The sequence below is a fragment of the Fundulus heteroclitus genome, chromosome 12, assembly GCF_011125445.2.
Source record: "Fundulus heteroclitus isolate FHET01 chromosome 12, MU-UCD_Fhet_4.1, whole genome shotgun sequence".
In the NCBI taxonomy this organism is placed as follows: Eukaryota; Metazoa; Chordata; class Actinopteri; order Cyprinodontiformes; family Fundulidae; genus Fundulus; species Fundulus heteroclitus.
Window position 1 is genome coordinate 12,750,800 of NC_046372.1, and position 22,718 is coordinate 12,773,517.

Genomic DNA, 22,718 nt, shown 5'->3' on the forward strand with positions numbered 1-22,718 from the left:
CTTTAACAGATTCCCTCATCTTCTGTGGAGTGGTCGAGTGCTGAAGACCATGTTGGATATTTTGCAGACGCTCTCTCTGTCTTTAAGTGCTGTAAGTATGCACTGATGGTAAATAAAATCCCATAAACTGGGTGCTAGTGTACAGCAGTTGATCTCAGCTGGTCAGGATCCACCCGCACCACTCAATGTAAAGCCCTGGCCTAAATCAAGGAAATATTTTCAACCTTACAAATTTATTGAACAGAAATGATAAATGGCTTGTTCTGGTATAACGCTTTATCAAGTCCGACGACTCTAAAGCACTTTATGGTACTGGTAGTCATTCACTCATTCACGCACACAGTCACACCCGGACACAACGACTGAGACAGTCAAAGCGGGGACGACCTCCCTAACACTTGCGCCGCCGTCAAAAGATGATGCAGTTAGAACTTGAGATGAAGGAAATCAAAGTACGGCAAAACAGGTTTGAAAATAAAAAACAAACAACAGGCAGGAATTCATCCACCAATACATTTTATGCAAACCCAAAAGCAGTTTTAGCCTTGTTACAGACACATCAGGGCATTTATGGGCAAACATAGAAGTCCTGCTGCTGAGAATTAGGCTACGCTTTTTAGGCTACCTTTTTTTTTTTTTTACCCATATGGGTCCCATATCCGTCTTTTTCATGGCAGTATGAATGGCCCAATTCTGATCTATTCACCCACTAAAAAATCCGATCTGTGCCACTACCATATTTGGTACTAATTCTGATGGATGCCAGACATTTTTCAAAGCGTCCGCTGTCTGAACGCTCATGTCACATTTTGTCTGTCTGTTGCATCACTCTCCTGTTTCTCACTACACACCCACACACAGCAGAAGTTAGCCCTCCATACTAGACCATTGTTAAAAGCTGCGCTGCTTTCTTCTTACCTTCGTCTTGCTATGATGTGGTCTTAATATTGTTGGCTCTCATTGCTCAACAGCTTTTTAATAACAACAAGGAGAGACACCGGCCGGTATCCCCGTTTTTAAAATGTTTTCAAGTTTTTTTTTTTTTTTAAACTAAACTTAATTGAACACTATACTTCCAAAAACAATACGTCCCCTTATGTTATCTGCGATTGCGGTTCGCTTTGCGGTCTAAATTGTTCAGACAGAAGTCTGATGGCGGCCGCATTTAATAGTAGTTTGAACGGCCACCCCCCAAAAAATCTGATTTCAGAGAAAAATCTGAATTGAGCATCAAGGGCTGCAGTGTGACCGTAGCCTTAGTTTCAGAAAGAATCAAATATGTAGCTTTAGCTTAATATCTACTTCATTTTTGGTCACTTATTCTAGCATTAATCATGAGGCTTAAATAGAAATGAATAACAACCATTTTTAACAGATGCAGCTGTTGTTTTCATGCGGAATGCGTCACATTAAAAAAAAGAAAAAATAACATTTAAAGAGAAAATCTTAAATATCTGACATAGTCTGCATCATCCTTTCTTTTTGCTATGCTTAGCGTTTGTAAACAAACTTTGCAGGTCCTCATATACAGGGTCAACTTGCATTAAAGGCCATCATTGCAACCTAGAGTAGGTTTTGAGTCCTGCCCCACTAGTTGGGAAGAAACTGGTTTGAATGTATTCAAGTTTCGTAATAAGTGACCAATGTGCACTTTCATTTTGTCTGCACTACTGTTGTATGTTACAAATAAGAATAAAGTTTGATTTGATTTCTTTATCATTTATTTAGGACATACACAAGGATCAACCATACTATGACATTCCAGACACACCGTACAGGATCACTGTTCCAGATACTTACGAGGCTCGAGAGGTGTGTATGGGTTGTTAATCTACATTTCAACACTAGAGGGCAGCATAATGTCATTTTCAAACATGCGTCTTTATTGTTTTTAGTGCAAGTTCCATATTAGACCACAGAATCTGTTTCTTAACTACATCTAATTTGTAAAAATCTTAAAACTTGATACCTATATTTGTTTTTTTTTTTTAATAATGCATAAAAAGACTAAGCCTATTTTTCACTCTTGAAAATATTTGGTAATGTTCTTGATTAATGAGATTTTCAAATGTATTTTATTGCAGAGCATAGTTAAGGACTTTGCAGCACGCTGTGGTGAGATCTTAAAGGAAGCAATGAAATGGGCCCCTTCAGTCACAAAGTCCCACCTACAGGTAAGCTTTTGTGTTTTATGGATGACTGAAAGATTTTATGAAGTGAATGGAAATAGTTTTTTTTTTTTACCAGGGCAAATCAAGCCAGATTTGCTTACAGCGGTATTTTATGTTATTAATTTGTTTACATTTTCTGGTGATTTTCATGCAGGAGTACCTGAACAAACACCAGATCTGGGTGTCAGGACTTTCTCAGCATACGGGCCTCGCCATGGCCACAGAAAGCATTCTGCATTTTGCAGGCTACAACAGGCAAAGCACTACACTCGGCGTGAGTCAGAGAAACACAACAATGCATCATAATCTTAGCTATTAGATTTAACCAAAGTTAAAAAAAATTAACTTTGGTTCATTGGTTGCCCATTGAATGGCAACCAATGACTGGGTCCTAGGTATTAATTATTAATAAATAATATTTCTGTAATATTAATGTTGAGCTTTTAACTATCTATTTGAAAATTTATTTTTTCAGATGGGAATAATAATACAACACACAACTTAAATGAAAAAAAATGGGTGTACAACTGCACATTTATTGTATTTATAGTTTCAATACTATGCTTAAAATACCTACTGTTTATTCCTATCTTGTCGTTTGTGTATGTGTTTTGGGAGGGGGGAGGGGGTTGGGCATGTGACAATAATAGTGATGCTGGTCAGGATTGCGGGGTACTGAAAGCAGAGGTCAGCACTACAGAAAAGCCATTCCAGAAGCTAAATTGCAATACAATTGCAGATGTGTGCTGGGATTATTTTACTGTTTGAGTACTCTATTGTGTCCAATGGTCAAGTTGAAGCATTTGGAGGGAGTGCTCGTTCAATCTGCTTTCTACAATCTAGCATTAGTGTTGACAGAGAAACAGTCTCACAGGATGATGCTGCCACCACCATGCCTGATGTTTGGTGCTCTGCTTTTAGGTCTGAAGCTTCTTCTTGACTCCTCTACTTTCATTCTTCTTATTTTGTCCAAAAAAAAGCCAAATCTTTGTCTCGTGTGACCCTCATTATCGATTTGAGAAATTCTACAATCAATTCTAACTTGTTAACCTGATTGTTACTAAAGAATTGTGGAGCTGAATGATGTATTGTCAATCCACCCTGGACAAACAATGATTTAACTAAATCAATGGAATATTTTTTTTATTTGTTATTTAGGTATGAAATTCTCAGTGTAGAGCTGCAAAAACCAATAATAATAAAAAATAATACAGAAATCTGTGCAAGGAACAATTGTTTCATGTTCCTGTTAAACAGATCAGTCTTATAAGTGAGATCTTGTATAAATAAAGGGTAAATTTCATAAACTGTAAATGCTCAGGATAAATTACCTACAGCAATGAGCCTTTGTACATTTTGATTGAAATTCAATAAATGAAAGAATGAAATCTTCATGTTAATTCCAAAAAAAGGTAAAAAACAAAGCAACTGGACTTGTTTTCTGTAGTTGAAGACGTTTCGCTTCCTCTCCCGGAAGCTTTCTCAATTCAAAAAGTCTGGAGTAATGATGAGTAACAAGCTTTATACCATTACCAAACAAAGGCCTGTAATGGCTTAGATAACATGCAAATTCAATCGAATGGATGTCATGTTAATGGCATGGATGTCATGTTAATGACATCCATGCCTTATGAGGCGCAAATCTAAACAGCTGACCACATCCATAAAAGCAGAAAAACTAACAGTCTGGCGCTTTAACACTGCTGCTCCTGGCGCTTTAACACTGCTGCCTAGTCCTTCCATTTGTTGCAGAGCCAGTCATGTATTTTGGGCTTTGAAGAAGTTTCTTACAACTCAAAAGGCTCAGAGGATTTCTTATTAACTGTGGGGCACACTTTATTTAAACATCTTTTATCCCATGTTGGCCTCAGTAGCTTGTCGGTTAATAGTCGTTCAGTATTAGCTTTTGTACCATAGCAAATGTGCCATTTACAGCAACCGCCTGGCTTTTTTTCTTACCACTGATGAACTCTTGTTTGTTTTGTGCAAACCTAATAAGTTTGAAATGCATACAGTTGGCCTGTAAACAACAGCTGTCTGGCTGTTTACGGTACTGTATGGTGTGCGCGCATGCTAGCTAGCCTGTGTGACGTTGTTTTGCTTGCTGAGCGTTCCTTCTATGTTCCTGTGCTTGCATTCTGCTGAATCTGTCTCTTCATTTGCTTCTTTTGTTGTATTTTTGTCTTTATTTAACCGCACCAAACTGCCTTCCTGGTTGCTTGGCTGATTTACGGCTTACCGGGTTACTTACTGGCAATGGACGGGTTTGGTTGAATGGCTGGTTATCCGTTTGGCTAACTGGTTAAACGGACGCTGTCCTCCACCGTGCTGCCAACCCTAGGCCGCTTTCCCTCAGGTTGGTCTCTACACTGAATACAGAGAGACAGGGTTCAAGCATTGCACAATAGGTTTATCCTCAACTCTTACTGCACAGCTGCATGTTTTGCTTTCCAGGCTTTTAAGCGTTTGGCTTTATAAAGTGTATTTTCTGTTTAGACCACTCAGCTGACAGAGCGACCAGCATGTGTGAAGAAGGACTACTCCAACTTCATGGCGTCACTCAACCTAAGAAACCGCTATACCGGAGAGGTAAAGCTTAGCATTCGATTCGTTTTTCGTCTAAGATCTTCTACAGGTTGTGCGATTCATCAATCTGTTTATGGGCTTTCATTTATTTTTTAATTAGGTGGCCGGAATGATCCAGTTTTCAGAGGCCACCCACAGCCACTCTGACCTCAGCAAGTTGATGATCAGTCAGATGACCAGCGCTCTTGAACGAAAAGACCCTGAAGCGTTTACTCAAGTCATGTTCAAGATGGCCGCTCTGCTTATAAATACCAAAAGTGAGGACCAGCCCTGGCTAAATTTTAACGTTTGGATGTGTAATGCGAGTTTGGGAGTTGATGTAAGCTGTCTTTCAGACTGCGATCCACAGCTGCTGCACCATCTGTGCTGGTCTCCGCTGAGGATGTTTTCGGAGCATGGGATGGAAACCGCTATTGCCTGCTGGGAATGGCTCCTTGCTGCACACAATGGCGTGGAAGTGCCTGTGTGTATTTACCATGGTTTTTTTTTTTTTTACCAAATTATGTCAGTAACCTATTAAAAGTCGGCTGTTTAAATAATTTAATGCAATCCTCTCATTTGATCTCAGTTCATGCGGGAGATGGCAGGAGCTTGGCAGATGACCGTGGAGCTGAAGATGGGTTTGTTTTCAGAGACTCAAGTTGAGGCAGGACCCCTGGCCGTTTCAGAGGAGAGCCAGCCTACACCCTGCGCTCCCGATGTCGTCCCTCACTTCCTCTGGATAGAGGTCGGTCAGACACAATCATACAGTTTTAACCTTTTTTTTCCACATTAAGTTGGTGGCATTTCATTTAGATTTAATTTATTTGGCTACATTATGTGATGGAGATTTGTGTATGTGCTTGCTGCTTTGAGGAACTTCTTACAAAACGTCCCAACATATTATAAAAGGCGGCCAAAATGGAATTGGCCAAATTTTTCAGCTTTCAGACCAATGGCTGGCTGGAAACCCGTAAATTTGATCTTTGTCGGATCCATGATTGATCCATACCCATGTGCTACCAAGTCTTGCTAACAACCGCATTCTTTAGTGTGGAGGTTGGTAACTGTGGTAGGAACACTTAAAATGAAGTATTTTCTCTCTCAGTGAGGTGTTAAAATATTAAAGCACTGAAGGTTTACTGTGTCTTTGAAAAGTACTGATAATCTTGAACTTAAAAAGAACATTTTCAGATAAAAACCATAAATGTTAAAGTATTTTTGCATAATTTTATGTGATAGACAAAATGTATTATTGTGAAGTAGAGGAAAAAGATGCATGGTTTTCAAAAACATTTACGGAGATAATCTACTTTCTCTGTTGGATACTCACTACGACTGTAGCTATGTAGCTATGACAGATAACTTATGGAGCAGTTGGCATTACTAATGTTCGGTGCTGTAAATGCTCAAATTGTCAACTTTCATTTTTCTTAATTTTAAAATGACAGTAAATCCCAGTAATCAGCGATTCGTCTCACATAAACACACTGTTATGTCACCTATTTTAATATCAATCATTAATGGTGCCTCAAAGCAGAAAGGCTAGAGAAAATTACTTGTTTTTTTTTATAGAAATTGGATTCTGCTAAAATTAGTGTCAGCATGTCAAAAAAAAATTTTAAGTCAAAAATCATACATAATGCTTAAGTCAGCATATTTCTAATCTGTCTCAAATAAGGACACTTATTTAACCAATTCAATTAATTTAATTTGTCATTTCATAAACTTTTGACTTGAAATTAATTCCCCCCTCCGAAAAATACAAATTAAGGGATCAGGAAAAAAGTCTGTTCTGAATTGCTTTAAGAAGTAAACAACCCTTGCTACTCTTGTCTAGTACTGGTAAGAATTATGATTTGTTATTTTCACACCAAATCTCTCCCTGCTCTTCTTTAGTTCCTGGTGCAGAGGTTTGAGATAGCCAAATACAGTAGTGCAGACCAGGTGGAGATCTTTATTTCCATTTTGCAAAGATCTCTTTCACTGAGTGTCGGAGGATCCAAAAGCAGCCTGAACCGACACATTGCTGCCATTGGGCCAAGATTCAGGTAATATTTGTCATCATCAAAACAGTTGAAGGATTTAATATAATGATTACCCATAAACTAACACGATATAAAATAAACCTTTATCCCTTTAGACTTCTGACTCTGGGTTTAACTCTACTGCACGCTGACGTTGTCACAAACGCCACCATCAGAAACGTGCTGCGAGAGAAGATCTATTCTACAGCCTTTGACTTCTTCAGGTAGAAATGTGTTTAAAATGAAAGTAGATTGACTAGAAATCCGTATTTTTGGTTCCCTCTGTTCACAAACGACTCCTCTGTATTTCTTTAGTGTCGCTCCCAAATTTCCCACTCAGGCAGATAAGAGGCTCAGAGAAGACATCAGTATAATAATCAAGTTCTACGCCTGCCTGCAGTCCGACAAGAAGTACCTGACTGCCGTCCAGCTGGTCCCACCAGGTATGACGTTAACAAACTTTCTGAGGAAACAAATAAATGATCCATTCAGACAAGCTGAGAATTCACTCTTATCTCCCCCTAAAACTTCAACTACAAAGGAGTGTTTTACCACTAGTCAGATCACATTTATGGAACAAATAAAAACAGCTGCTGTTTTAATTTTTTTTACCATATTCTGAAAACTTTGGAATTTTTATTAGGAAGCTCACCAATATTTAGCAGGGCAGTCAAAAGTAGCCGGTCAACAGCGGCAAATCGCCGTCTATAGCAGCTCTTGCCGCCGCCTACATTTCCCCAATGACATAATGGAGCGATATTTGTGCCTTCTGGTTGAGCGCGCAGGAACCAATCCAAGCTCAACTCTGGAAAAACTCTTCTTGCGTGACGCTCCTAGAGAAAAAGCCAAGTGAACGCACAGCACAGCTGGTGTTGAGCATGTAATGAGCAGGTCGAGCGCGCGAGCAGAGAAGGAACTGAGCGCGCGCGAGACCGGTTTTGAGCGCGCGCCTAATGTCTCACTGCGCGCTTGGAAGTTAGTAAATTGTCATATATTCATCTAATCTGATTGATCTGTTTTATATGGTGCTAGTAATTCAAATTCAACTAATTTTATGCAAATTTGTTCAAATCCTTGTTAAAACATGATGATAACATGTGAAAAATCTTTTTAAGAATAATATTTTAAAAAACAAAGGTTGTTTTTGAAGAATTGATCATTCCCTTTTTTTCTTTTTTTTTTGCTTTTTATTCAATTTAAAACATGCACTCTGACTCTATTCTTTAAATAATCACCTGTCTTGAAACCTTCCAAAATACATCAGGGAGACTCTATTTTTCAAAATTCTCCCCTTCGGGGCTCGGGCACCTTACCTGACTCCGCCAGATAGATTTGCTCCGCATATCCATCTGGAAACCTTCCGTTGAAGTAATTTTGGGAAGGGGCGAAAATACTGGTTAGCTGATTGGCCTATGTTGGTGATAGACGGGCCAAATGAACCAATCAGATTCGTCGTCGCTCGTAACAGAGCGACGACGAAAACACAACCACAAGCCAAGCTACTCTTGCTGCTGCAGGTAAAGGCTCGTTAGCTCAGCAAAGAAATACTCTGTAATTCCGATAAAACTTGCTCGACAGCCACGCTAACGCTAGTTTCATCGGCTGAAGCCGCCATGTTCTTTAGACTGAACTGTCGCGCTTCCCGTTGCGTCACACCTCAACCCGCCTCAAAGCCAACGCTGATTGGACGTTTGTTTGGTGAACGGCTCCAAATTTTCTTTAACGGAGAGTAGCCAGACTGATCTGCGAGTGAAACCTTGAAACCTCGCGAGATCAGGATGGTCTCACGAGGCTATCGGGCACCGGCATAAGTGCACCCTCCTACCTGATAGTGTGTGGCCTGCTACTGTAAAAAAGTTTGACTGCCCTGATTTAGGATGGATTGCTGATGCTTGTGTTCGTCCAGATCCCCAGGACATGTCGATGAACAGCCTGTCTGTAATGGCAGTCGCAGACAGCCGGAGCAGCCTGGACGTCGCTGTCGGCCAGAGGCAGCAGATTGCTCAGGGCTGGATCAACACCTACCCTCTGTCGTCGGGGATGTCCACCATCTCCAAGAAGTCAGGTAAAACACAGAATGCCACATTTAAACACTTGTTATTTTAAGCCGCCGTAAACCTACAGATCTGATTCCTGTTATCTTTCTTAGGGCTCTCCAAAAAAAGCAACCGAGGTTCCCAGCTGCACAAATATTACATGAAACGCAGGACTCTGTTACTGGCTTTACTGGTGTGTACATTTTGTTTAACCAACATTTATTGTTCATAACTATATTGCAGTAGAGTCAAGCTCAGGACCTTTTTCAGGACTGTGATGAAATGGTTTTTATGTTTCTCCCCAGGCGAGTGAGATCGAGCGGCTGACAATATGGTACAACCCGTTATCCACTCAGGAGCTTGCTATCGCGACAGAGCAGTCGGTGGAAACCAGCATCGCCAACTGGAGGTCCAAATACATCAGCCTGACAGAAAAACAGTGGAAAGACAATGTCAACCTGGCCTGGAGTATATCTCCTTACCTGGCTCTGCAGCTGCCTGCCAGGTACTCAGGCAAACAACCTGCTTTACATTACAACAGGGTTCCTACGCTGACTTGACAAGTGCAAAGGCATCAAATTTGATTTCATGCAACTTTTCATAATCAGATGATTCAGCCTCTTGTCTGATCCATCTTCCTCTCACAAGGCTCCTGCAGTTTCCCCTCCCTCTCCCTCTCCCCCTGGCTCGGCCTCATCCTTTCCTTCTCCCTGTTTGAATAGGGGACTGAGTATAATCAAGAGGGGTGAATGTGGCTTTGTCTTTACAAGTAACTCCATGACTTCTCGGTCTGCTGGTCCAAAGTGGTCTGCTATCAAATTCCAAAACACGGAGGGAGACTGTTTAATTTTGCGACAGTGCAGTGCTGCCAGTGTCCTGTGGGGTCGCTAAACCTGGACGTTTCAGATCTAGTGCCCCCTAGTGGCTAAAAGTTAAACAGTGCTGCTTTAATAGACATCAAATTTTTCATATTTCTACTCTCAACCCGATATTTGTTCTATTCTCAGATTGCAAATGTGAGTTGAAAATATTTCAATTCTGTAGTTTTTTTACATTGTTTCCAGTTGACTAATTTAAAGCCTCCTATTCATTTATAAAAAAAATTCTATAAAATAAAAGTGAACAAGAAATGGAACAAATCTTTAAATTTGAGTCTGAAAAAGTTTGGTAGTTTTAAAATCAATAGTCTTGTCACTTCAAAACTTTTAAAGTAAGTAATTAATAGAAGCCAGTTTTTAGAAGGTGAATACTGTTAGTAATTGGAGGATAGTGCTGTTAATTGTGGGTCTTTTTAAAAGGTAACAATTGGTTTGTTTCTCTCTAGTAATAATTATGACAAGCTGCAGCACAAATTTGTTACTTTTTTTTGCAATTTTATCCTTTTTCTAAATATATGCATCTTATTTGCAAGTTAATACTTTAAGAGTTGTTTATTTGCATAGCATATTTTTTGATTGAAATAAATGTTTCTTCCTCAGTACGTGCTTTCTCAGTCCTGTGTTGCATGTTTTTCAGATTTAAAAACTCTGAGTCCATTGTATCTGAAGTGACGCGTCTTGTACGAATGGATCCGGCTGCTGTGTGCGACGTTCCTGAAGCCGTAAAGGTTAGCTCTTTCCATAAAACTGCATCGCATTTAGATAGTAGTTACCGCACTTCTAGTAAAAAAGTAAATAAACAAAAAATACCTTAATCTAACTAAATAGGTTTATGTGGGCCGACAATATGTTACAACAAAACATGATGTAACATATTGTGCAATAGTGGACAAATGTTTTGTGACTTGACACAACAGCCACCAGATTATTAGAAATAATCAAAATGTAGAATTTATCAATTATTTATTACACATTCTATACCAGTTAACTTCATGTGTTTTATTGTCAAATGTATACCTCATTTCAATATGCATAATCTAGATCCAGTGAATCTCAAAAGTTTTCACACCCCTGTTAAAATATCACATTTTGTGACTTTAATAGAGATGATAAGTTATTTCAACATTTTTTAAACCGGTGCCATCTGAACTAACTCCAGATCACTATGCTGCTACCACCATGTTTCACAGTGGGTGTAATTTTGATGAATCACTGTATTATTTTTGTACCAGACATATCTTCAGGAACTGCGGCCTACGTTTTAAAGAGGGATTCCTCTTGGCTGTTCCCTTAATCAGGGTTCAGCAAATCATTACAATTTGCACGCTGGCATAGCAGAAATTCTACAGCAGATGCTGAAATTTTAAAAAAGTTGCATCATTTCTGACCCGTTTCTATCTTGTTTTTCTGGAGTTTTGGAGCAACTTAAAGACATTGTGAAGTCATGTACTTTCAGCAATGTTTGACAGATATCTTGTATTATATATAACAATGAATTTAGCTTAAGGACAAAAGTGTAAAAAAAAAAAAAAAAAAAAAAAGATTGTATTAAGACAGCTAAACTTTATTTCTGGTTAATCAGATTCACTAAAGTTGATGGCAGCTGTCAGGTCAGGAATACTTAATGCTTTAACTTATTTAAAATTTGCCTTTGCAGACATGTTGTTGAGGGTTTTTTAATTTAATTTTTTACTTTCTTACACCTAACAGATTTGTTTGTTTGTTTGCGGTTGAAGTGGGCATGATCCAGATCACAAATGTTTGAATTGAAACATCGTGGTTTCATTTTTTACTTAAGAAAAACCCGCTGTTCCAATGATGATGTGCACAGGCCTGCAAGGGCACTTTATGTTTCTGCAATTCTGAAATATTTGTAATACCTAAAATCGAATAGATGTTACTGCCTATATGCGCTCTGCTGGTCATATCAATAGATTAGGTCAGACTCTTTCCCTTTAGGGTAGGCATTCTGCAGCCGTTATGGTTAGCTTTCTCTGAATGTTTGAGAGAATTTTCTCAGCATTTTGCTTAAATAATAATTCTCTGATACACGTTCTGTTTTTGTTAAGATGAAGCAAGTTAAACAGAAAAGGTGTTTGCAACTTAAATTCTTTTTTTTACCAAAAGCTGCTTATTGATCTGATAATTATGTTATGAAAGGCTCCTCTTGTCCGTGTTGTTTAGCTCTGCTTGAACGAGCTCTTAATGAGCTCCATCTGCGTTTAAAGAAGAGACAGGGGAGACGGAGACCGGCCGTCCCCAAAGAGCTGCGTCATTCTCTACGTAATTTACTTTGACATTGATACCTGTTTTTTTTATACTCCCTTAAATGACTCGTAAACAGCGCTTCCTCTGGAGGCTTTTTTTCCTGCACCCCATCAGGTCCATTGTGTCATGCTCGCTGATCATTAGGATGCTCTTGTCCCAGTGATGCAATTGTTGGCTAACTTGAATCGTTCATACTTTCTCCTGCAGTTCCTGGTGACCTGGCACACGATTGATGCGGACTCCCCAGAACTCAGTCATATCCTGTGTTGGGCCCCAGCAGATCCACCAACTGGACTGTCCTACTTCTCCTCCATGTATCCTCCTCACCCCCTCACGGCCCAGTACGGGGTCAAAGTGCTGCGCTCCTTTCCTCCTGTATGCACGTAGACACATATCATGCATGCACAATTACTTTTAGTATTTTATTATTATGATTAGTGTTAAAAGTTTTGTCTGCTGTTTTGTTTTGTTCCTAGGATGCTATTTTGTTTTACATTCCTCAAATTGTCCAAGCCCTTCGGTACGATAAGGTGGGTGCTAAGTTTTTCGATGCAGCACATTTATTTAACCTTCTATAATATTCTTGCACTCCTGAGTTTATCCTCTATACATCCCAATGTAGATGGGCTATGTGAGAGAGTACATCCTATGGGCCGCTCAGAAGTCTCAGCTGCTGGCTCACCAGTTCATCTGGAATATGAAGACCAACATTTACTTGGACGAGGAGGGAAACCAGAAAGACCGTGAGATATTTGCACTCGTAGGGGACTTAAGGATACAAAATAAAAATAAAAAAACACGATTTTTGTCTGATTATTATAGTTTTTTTCTGGTTTGTGTCTAATCAGCGGACATCGGGGAGCTGTTGGAGCAGATGGTGGAGGAGATCATCGGATCTCTCTCCGGTCCGGCCAAAGACTTTTACCAAAGAGAGTTTGACTTCTTCAATGAGATCACCAACGTGTCTGCCATTATCAAGTAAGATCATACATTAAGTCTGAACTCAACTCCACTGTTTTTCCATACCACAGGAAAAACTCACATGGAAACAAGATTAGAACTTGTTGATCAAAAGTCCACGTTTCTATTCACCCTTTTTAAACAACCGCAGCTTGGGTACCAATCCCAAGGAGCTTGGTCCTTGCATCCCTTTAAATATATCTCACGTCCAAGGTGCCTGACTTTATTGTAAGCATTTACGGTAAGAAAACCATTTCTGATTAAGGGAATGGCATCATCTTTTTGACATTTACATGCCTATATATCAGACACAGGGAGAACATGTAACATCACTCTGTGTGGAGGTTGCATGTTCTCCGCGTGTCTGCGTAGGTTTCTTCCGGGCGCTCTGGGCCATTAGCCATTAGTGGTGGCACGCTCAGTCACAGCGGCTCAGGCTAACCCTCCATTTGATCCATGAAATTTCATTGTGTGTACCTTGTATGTATAATGACAAATAAAAGCATCTTATCTTATATCTGAGATGAGCATCTTTGACATAAGATTTCATGATGAACCATACTGTACTGTTGACTTGGTCCCCACACACATTCCTGGAGGGCATCTCAGTGACAAAGTGGGATAAAACTTCCTGCTCTGAAGCGGGAGAGCCAGAGTTTAATTTCCTGAAACAATCTTGTTTTCTCAGCTCTGTGCTTCTGGAGCATTTATTTGAAGACTTTGAGCCTAGGTCTAGCCTTAAAAAAACGTCGCTGGAGTTCTGTTTCTATAACTAATGAGGATGCTTCAGTACTGCAAACACAGACTCTGAATCAGATTCCATCAGGAGCAGAAATCTGCAGGGCTGTCACTGCTGCAGGTCGATGAGAAAGATGAACCGATCAGGCCTTTTCTGGTCGACACCGATTCATGGTTTTCTTGAGGGTACAAAATAACTAAACCTGCAAAAGCACAAGATGGTGAAAGGAAAAAATAACCAGCATGCTTCAGCTAAATTACAAATTACTTTTTGGGTGTAATAAATTAAATGACACAAACGAACCTCTACAACTTAATGGAATAAGACCGTCATTGTTTTAGTTTATTTATTTATTTTTTTTACTTTTGGACAATGTTAGGAAAGCATGATATTGTTGAGTTATTGTTTCATGCTACAATACCCAAATTGATCAATTAATCCACATTTTTATCACTGCGTTCTTTCTTTTAAGCCCAATTATGATGTTGCATGGATTGAGGGTCAGTATAGTGTGCTGCTGTTTTTTTTTTTTTTTCCCCACCCAATTTCCTTTTTTTTTATCCTTTACTTAACACATTTTGCACCAGTTGTCCCAGCTAGGTACTATCATAGGTAGTGATACATTTAAACTAATTGCTAATATAAGTTGCATGTTCTACCTGTGCATGTGCGATTTCTCTCCAGGTACTCTGGCTTCCTCCCACAGTTCAGACACAACGACTGTTAGGTTATTTGGTCTCTCCAAATTAACTTTAGGTGTGAGAGTGTGCGTGTGCATGGTTGTTTATCCTGTGATGGACAGGCAACTTGTCCAGGATGTCTTCCGCCTCTCGCCCAATGATCGCTGGAGCTGGGCACCAGCCCCTCCTGCAAACCTGCATGGAGAAGCTGGCATAGACAAAGGATGGATGAATCTAATCTAAGCCACTGAAAATGCATAAAAAGATGCAGAACCACGTGTATTTTGCAGCGTTAAAGTTATTACTGTGTAACTTTTAAAGAGAACCCTGCAGGTAATCTTTGAGGGGTTGATGAAGTGATGTATTCTCCCAGCAGTGCAGGTGTTTTGTTCCTCTTCCTGCCTCTGAATCCCTTTGTTGTTCATTAATTTAGCGACTGGCTGCCCCTCTGTCATTTTCATTATGCATTGCTCTGGAAAACACTTTGCTGTGTTGCCATATGTCACTGAGTAAGTGGAGCCGATGGACTGGTTTATGACAGAAAGTGTTGTGTCAGCCCACAAGAGACCGAAAGTTTCCCCTCTGCCCTCATTACGGCGCTAATTGCAACAACAGGGGAGAAATCTGTGCCGTCCCGAGGCCTCCACTCTGTATTAGTGACTCTCCTCTGTGACTTGCAGCAGAAGAAAGCTGTCACTTGTGGTCTGAAGCCATTTAGTTTAATGTCCACGAAGCTCAGTAGTCTGAATAACAGTCATTTGTGGAACGCTTGTTTTTAACTTGTTTTTGTTTGTCTTTTTCAGGCCTATTCCTAAAGGGGAGGAGAGGAAAAAGGCCTGCCTGGAAGCCTTGGCGCAGATTAAAGTCCAGGGTGGCTGTTATCTTCCCAGTAACCCTGAGGCCATAGTTCTGGATATAGACTATAAGTCCGGTACTCCCATGCAGAGGTGGGCCTCCAAATCAACCACAATATATCAGAATTAGCTAATTATCTTTCTGTATACAAAGAAACACAATGGTCAAAATTAAATGTTTCAAAAGCAATATTTTCTTTTTGCCCCTCCCACCCAGCGCTGCCAAAGCTCCATACCTGGCCAAGTTCAAAGTTAAGAGATGTGGAGTGAGTGAGCTAGAAAAAGAAGGTACTACTGCGTGCAAAAAATAAATAAATAAATACAAATACTCGACTTTTTATTATAAATTTGCCCAGAATGTGCAAATTAGATGCAATTATTCTGAATATTTTGTTCATCTCAACAACTTCCTTTAGGTCTTCACTGCCATGCTGATTCTGTGGATGAGATGGACGGGGAGGAAGAGGCCAGGAGAATCTGCTGGCAGGCAGCAATCTTCAAAGTTGGAGATGACTGCAGACAGGTCTCCGATGCTCACCGGCCCTTATCGCCCCTCCCGGATGTCATCGGTTATGAATCTGCTAACAACCACCCCTCTTCTCACCATTTTGTTTGTGTCTTTACAGGACATGTTGGCTCTGCAGATCATCAGCCTGTTCAAGAATATCTTCCAGCTTGTGGGACTGGATCTCTACGTCTTTCCTTACAGAGTGGTGGCCACGGCTCCTGGAGTAAGACCCAGATTTTCCCTGACAGAAACAGATCTTAAAATGTCAAAAAAAAAGTGTACTTGTAGGCAAAGGAAGTACAGAAAATGTACTTTCTGGAGGGTAGCCAGTCCTAAGTAATTATCTCTAAAAAGAAAGTAAGGGTAAAAATATTTGACATAGACCTTATACCCTATCTCATTATCTAAAAGCTGCACACATACATGCCTGCACATGTATATACATACATACATAAACACACACATTCTCTTGTTTTAGCATGTATCAGTAACCCCGACTTTGGAGAAGTGGCTCCAACAGATACCTGGAGAAACATCAGACATCTCAGTCCAGAAAATTAGATCTTAGGAACAGCTAAGATCCTTAAGAAGAACCTTGGTTCTTCTTAAGGATCAGAGGACCCGAGCTTGAGAAATGGAGAGCCACCCACCCTGCTCAGGAGTGTGAGGGGTGGGTGAGAGAGCAGTTTATATATACATAGATATATATACATTCTTAGAGACTTTTTCAGCTTATTTTTTTACATTTTGATAAAAAGCAGAGAGCTCTGTAAATTGTCCGTAGTGTTGAATTTTAATATGGATAATGTGTGGTATCCCTACACCTAGGGCGCACATTTCATTTCTGGTAGCAAGTGGTTATAAATATTTTAAGCTAGATATAATTTAAGAAGCTGTAAAAGCAAAACCTTTGCTTGTTCCAGGCCATGGTTACTATTATAACAATATAATCATAATCATCATATTGTCATTGCAACATACATTCCAGTGAAATTTGTTCTCTGCATTTAAACCCATCCCCTTGGGGAGCAGTGAGCTGCCCACTGTGAGGCGCCTGGGGAGCAATCTGGGGTTAAGGGTCTTGCTCAGGGACCCAGAGTGGCAGTCTGTGGGAGTTGAACCCAGAACCTCCGGGACAAAAGCGCAATTCTCTAACCACCAGGCCACAACTACCCAAAATATCTACCATTTGTTCTCAAAAGTCAGAATGTAAGGGTTTCAAGCTGGAGAATCAACTATAATGAGCATTTCCTAAGTAAACCTGATCCAAGATGGGCCACTGCTCACACACAGTATGCTTATAGCAGCAGAAATAAATTAATTTGGACAAATCTGTTCTCAAATCACACACAAATTGCATTCTTAGCAACATGTTGCAAAATAGTTGGATGGCCAAAAAAAAAGGGAAATTCATAATCAGCTTCTATTATTAGTAGTAATGCCTGAGAACAACAGTTGGTTTAATGATGATTTAGTAGCAGGAATGATTTAGTTACTGGAACATAGTTGAGTTGAGGGAGATGTCATCCTGAGATTCCAGCATTGCTAATTTATTATCTGCTCTGTTTTATGAGTCTTCCCCTCTTGAGCAGTTAACTCAATCTGCCTGCTCATTTGAATCTGCCTTGTAACCGTTACCCTTTGCAGTTTGTTTGTACTTACGTTATGTGTGTTGCTTTCTGATTAGGACCGGACCGTGCCCGTACCAAAGGCCTTATTTGTTGCAGCTCCTAAACCTAGTCTCTTATTGCTGCACGTTAGATGGATAAAAAGCAACTTTATTTCAGACTCAGGGTCCAGCTAATAACATAAACCAAGACATAAATAGAAACTGCCACACAACACAAAAACATTTTTATAGTGTGTAGTATACAGTGGTGTGCAATATGCTTTAGAAAGAGAGTTTACCTCATCTGAGCACAAATTAAATTTAGAGTATGTGAAAGAATGTTTACCCGAGCATAAAAATATTAGTTATTAAGAGTTGTTTTCAAATTGGTTATAAATAAATGCATTTTCTTGAGCTATTCAGGCTCTGGTATCATGCTTTATGTGTAAAAAAGTAAGGACAATGTAACCTAACAGAACATGCCTCTAAGAGTAGATCTTTAACAGAAACTGGGATTTGTGAAAAAGCAAGTGTTTAATTGTTGAATTGTGAATATGCTTTCTGTAACCCACTCTTCTCATAATATCACTGTTTCCATAGTGTGGAGTGATTGAGTGCATCCCAGACTGCAAGTCTCGGGACCAACTGGGCCGGCAGACCGACTTCGGCATGTATGATTACTTCAGGAACCAGTACGGAGATGAATCCACGCTTGCCTTTCAGAAGGTAAATGCCTACCGAGACACCCTCACACAGGCTTCCGGACAGTATTCACCCCCAAACTCCTGTCCCCGCGGTGTGAACTGACATCGCCACTAATACTTGTCTTTTCAGGCACGATATAACTTCATCCGCAGTATGGCAGCCTACAGCTTGCTGCTTTTCCTGCTGCAGATAAAAGACAGACACAACGGCAACATCATGCTGGACAGCAAGGGCCACCTCATTCACATTGGTGGGCACATTAAACATTTTTATTTTTACCTTTCCTCTCAAAGTCTTTGTGTCGGTTTTACCTACATTTGTGCTTTTGAAAGAAGGAACATCTTAAGAGGTCAAAATATAGTCATCCACATGTATTTTATGTACGTTTATTGAGACAGGTAATCACATTGAGACTGGACTGATCTCTAAGAGAGACTTATTTATTAGTACTGCTGGTAAAGAAATGACCTTTAAAATAATTTATTTTTTAGGTTATTTTGAATAGGCTCAAAGTAATCACCTCAGTTATCTGCCAGTGAGCTGCGGAGGTGTTTTTTTTCTTGTCTTAATGTCTTATGGGCTCTGTAATCTGGCGAGATAGACTTGCACTGCAAAAACGGATGTAAAAATAAGTAAAATGTTCTAAAGATTTGAGCAGTTAAATAAGATCATCTACCAATTGAATGAGTATTTTGTGTATATTTGAGTATTTTAGATATACTGCACTTGAAATAAGATGATGGAGATGAGTTGTTCCTATTTTAAGTAAAGCTATCATATTCCATTGGCAGATCATCTTATGTACCTGCTCAAATCAAGGACAAATGCACTAATTTTAAGAAAAATGTACTTATTTTTAGTTCAGTGTGGGTCTTTGTCCAAGTTTTGTTTGCTAATATTTCCATCGTTTGCCTTTTTATTGTTGCTCTAACCTTTGAAATTGGCAAGTTCATCTCGCAGCTTGTTCCAGACTTACACTTATCAACACACATCTACCTTAATTAGATGCCCTTGTTCTCTTGATGGTCCCGGTCTGACTAGTGACTAAGACAAATGAGCATCTCTGTCATGTCATGTTTAGACCCCTGAGAAACTGGAAATTGACACTGAGCAGCTTAAAAAGTAATTAATATATTTAAAATATTTCAAACTACAGTTGATTTGCAGAAATTGTTGGGGACTTCACTAATTGTGGCTGTGGTGATTTTGTAGATTTTAATATGCAGTAATTCCTTCTATTTTAGCTTTTGTCTGCAATATGCATAGATGTTTTTAAGTAACCTTATGTGTTTTTACACTCTGAAAACATTATCTTGATGCTTGGCCTGGGTTAGTCTTAACCTTAAACCATCACATTTACGGCTAATTCTGTGTTTCTGCCTCTAGACTTTGGGTTCATGTTTGAAAGTTCTCCTGGTGGGAATCTCGGCTGGGAGCCAGACATCAAGCTCACAGACGAGATGGTGATGATCATGGGTGGGAAGATGGAGGCGACACCTTTCAAGTGGTTCATGGAGATGTGCGTGAGGGGATACCTGGCTGTGAGGTGAGTTGGCAGACAGATTGAAGCGGTGCTTCTCAAACATTTAAAGCCGGGCGCATCTTTTAGCATATTTTTTTCTCCCAGCCTCAAAATGACGGGGGGGAAGAAAAACGAGCAATATTTAATTTTAGAAAACAAATCTGTCGCTCTTTTAAATGTTCTTTTTTTATGCGAAAAACAAGTAAGCTCTTTTTGTGTAATTATTTTTGTTTTACTTCTGTATTACAAAATATGTTCTCTTTAATAACCATAAAGTAAATTTGTACAAAGAAACCAAGCAAAGTCCCAACACACTACTATGTGCCGGCACTACTGTATATATTAAAAATATAAATAAAGTTCCCTCATTGTTGAGCTGCTGGTGTCACTTTATCACAGTTTTGCGGCTCAGAATCTTAATCTCCCCTAATGCTCTTTTTCTTAAGGTAATTTTTCATCTCAGGGTACTGATTACCTTTTCTCCTGGATTTAAGGCAACGTCTTCTTATCTCACGAATGAAAATGAAATTATCCCCCACTGCTTGTCATAAATAGGGCGACTGATATGGCGCGAGCTAGACTTGTCACGCCTTGTCCTTTAAACCGCCATAATGGTGTTGTGTTGATTGTATATAGTGGAAAGAATAGACTTTAGTTTTGCTTTTAAATAAGTGACTAAATATCTTGAATGAACTTGAGGTCATGAGTAATGACATTGGGTTGCACCTAATGGGTGCTGCCCGCACATTGAGAGCCACTGTTCTGAAGTAGCTGTTAGCTGCTCAGTGGAATGGGTTTGATATATTATTAATAATAATAATAATAATAATAATAATAATAATAATAATAATAATAATAATAATAATAATAATAATATGTTTTCTTTTGGTGAATCAGGCCCTACATGGACGCTGTGGTCTCTTTAGTAAATCTCATGCTGGACACAGGTCTTCCCTGTTTCAGAGGGCAGACCATCAAACTACTCAAGTAAGTCTGCGTAACTTTTTTTTTTGTGTGGTTTGCTGATTATGAATCTACAGATATGTAATTGAAATGTTACTAGCTGCTGCTGCTTCTTATACTGTTTCCGAACATTCAGGCAGCGATTCAACCCTGGTTTGAGCGAGAAAGATGCTGCTTCCTTCATCATTAAAGTCATCCAGAACTGCTTCCTCAGCAACAGGTCCGTGGGTTATATCCATGATCCGTTCTCCTTTATCGGTGACATCCAGAGGTTGTTTTTCCTGACTGCATCCTCTCCTCTTTTTCAAACAGGAGCCGGACGTACGACATGCTCCAGTACTACCAAAACCAGATCCCATACTAGACGTCTGTGCCCGAGCATGTTGCATCTGTTTGCTGGTACATAATGTATGTGCCTTCGTTAAATTCTTCCCCTGGAGATTGTAAATTAACTGGTTTTGACGATTGTTGGATATTGTCTGTTATGTTTGCTTTAGCACCCTTTTATTTATTATGTTATGTTGAAATCAATGTTAGTCCTAATTATTGTACGGTTGCACTAGCATCTTGACTTCTGTGTTATTCGACGGGTATCTCTCGTTAATCTGCACGTTCAGTAAATACTTTGTCGGGGTTTGTGCCAATTTTTTTTTTTTAATCGTAATATTTGTGAATGTGGCTTCTGTTGGTTTTAATTGGGGTTTGGAGTTTTGATTGTAAGTGGATATTTTAGGGTAGCAGAAGTAGACCCGGTTCTGACCAATGTGGCCTATCATGTCATCTTGTACTTGACTGTACTACTGTGCTTCTCTTTTTAATGGACCAGTCGGAGTTATTAGACTCGTGCCGTGTGTTTTACAGGAAGACTTGACCGTATATGCATGGGTGTCACTGTGTATTTTGGAGTTTCAATATTTCCACTTTCAACGGGAGAAACGATACGCACAAGTTCTGGAAAACATTGAGACTGACTTGTAAATATTTAGCTTTGCCAAAGGGGTGGGAGGGGAAGTTGGTGCACTTAAATCAAAGTTTTCTATTGTCTGTGGGACAATGTTAAGGTACGTTTTTAATGTTGGGCAACTGCACGAAGTTAAATGTTATTTACCATTTGGCTTGTGTCCAATGTGGCTTCTGGCAAAATTAGCTTCAGTAATTTAAATGGCTGTGCCTCATGTCAATATGGTTAACTTAAGCCCTTGATGGTCACTGGCTGTAAAAATGTACCTTCTCTTTGTATATTTATATCCATGATCCATTTCCTGTCTCCTTTTCTATTTTTATTCCTTTTGAATGAGAATGCAGATATGAAATTAAATAAAGCTCTATTAACTTAAAAAAGAAAGAAACACTTGTTCCCTCCGTATACCCTGTCAGATTTGTTTTACTGCGCATTCCTGGGCCTGCAGCCTATGGCTATAAAGCTGAAAAAAAACAACATTTAATTGTAAAAGTTTGATGGGTGTTGAAAAACCTAAGAATGCAGTGGATATAATATGGTGGCTCTTCAAATGTAAAATAAAATGCTTTTTGTATGTAGGTACACCTGGTCTGGCGTTCTGTTAGCTGTGACATCATCCAGGGAAGACAGATCACCCACTATTACCATCTAATGTAGAACAGATTACTGGATCATTGTGTGCTTCTGTGCTTTTTGTGTCTCTGCTCTGTCTTCTGTAACCCTCAGTCTGTTGAGGCAGATGACCGTTCACACTGAGCCTGGTTCTGCTGGAGGTTTTTCCTTCCTGTTAAAGGGGAGTTTTCCTCTCCACTGTCGCTTCATGCTTGCTCAGCATGAGGGATTGCTACAAAGCCATGGACAATGCAGACGACTTTCCCTGTGTCTCTACGCTCTTTCAGGAGGAGTGAATGCTGCTTGTCTAGCCTCGATGCAATCTGCTGGGTTTCCTTAAATGGGAAACTTTTTGACCAATCTGTCTGGATGATTTGATTGATTTTGACTTTGTAAAGTGCCTTGAGATGACATGCGTTGTGAATTGGTGCTATATAAATAAAATAAATAGAATTTAAGTAAAGACCAATTCTCTCAAAAACAGCCACATTTCAGTTAATAAGGCAAAGTGTCATTTGGTGAAATAGTAGAATCTGGGAGTTGTCTGGTTTCTATTACACCTGTAGTAGGAACACTTTATATTTTTTTGACAATGTCTTTGGAAGGTAATTATATATTAGAAAAAAAATCAGTCTAGTTTTAGATTGTGACATAGAACAG

General features: G+C 39.5%; 1 protein-coding gene across 2 annotated transcripts in view; it reads left to right on the forward strand.

The window, feature by feature from the left end:
- pi4kab (phosphatidylinositol 4-kinase, catalytic, alpha b) overlaps positions 1–21,745 on the forward strand; it is a 46,204-nt gene extending 24,459 nt beyond the window's left edge. Inside the window, exons 26-55 of one of the 2 annotated variants that reach the window (XM_012865585.3) lie at positions 10–91; positions 1,729–1,812; positions 2,085–2,174; positions 2,326–2,445; positions 4,513–4,527; positions 4,668–4,760; positions 4,858–5,014; positions 5,093–5,220; positions 5,326–5,484; positions 6,636–6,787; positions 6,880–6,987; positions 7,079–7,206; positions 8,670–8,828; positions 8,913–8,992; positions 9,105–9,304; positions 10,315–10,405; positions 12,153–12,320; positions 12,422–12,475; positions 12,568–12,688; positions 12,794–12,923; positions 15,128–15,271; positions 15,396–15,466; positions 15,595–15,701; positions 15,805–15,909; positions 17,896–18,021; positions 18,130–18,250; positions 19,387–19,546; positions 20,420–20,509; positions 20,622–20,705; positions 20,798–21,745. In XM_012865585.3, the coding sequence (XP_012721039.2) occupies positions 10–91; positions 1,729–1,812; positions 2,085–2,174; positions 2,326–2,445; positions 4,513–4,527; positions 4,668–4,760; positions 4,858–5,014; positions 5,093–5,220; positions 5,326–5,484; positions 6,636–6,787; positions 6,880–6,987; positions 7,079–7,206; positions 8,670–8,828; positions 8,913–8,992; positions 9,105–9,304; positions 10,315–10,405; positions 12,153–12,320; positions 12,422–12,475; positions 12,568–12,688; positions 12,794–12,923; positions 15,128–15,271; positions 15,396–15,466; positions 15,595–15,701; positions 15,805–15,909; positions 17,896–18,021; positions 18,130–18,250; positions 19,387–19,546; positions 20,420–20,509; positions 20,622–20,705; positions 20,798–20,849 (3,379 nt within the window). In that variant the 3' untranslated portion in view covers positions 20,850–21,745. The remainder of the gene's footprint in view (positions 1–9; positions 92–1,728; positions 1,813–2,084; positions 2,175–2,325; positions 2,446–4,512; positions 4,528–4,667; positions 4,761–4,857; positions 5,015–5,092; positions 5,221–5,325; positions 5,485–6,635; positions 6,788–6,879; positions 6,988–7,078; positions 7,207–8,669; positions 8,829–8,912; positions 8,993–9,104; positions 9,305–10,314; positions 10,406–12,152; positions 12,321–12,421; positions 12,476–12,567; positions 12,689–12,793; positions 12,924–15,127; positions 15,272–15,395; positions 15,467–15,594; positions 15,702–15,804; positions 15,910–17,895; positions 18,022–18,129; positions 18,251–19,386; positions 19,547–20,419; positions 20,510–20,621; positions 20,706–20,797) is intronic. The other variant, XM_012865586.3, reaches the window with a different exon arrangement.
- Positions 21,746–22,718: the final 973 nt, after the last annotated feature.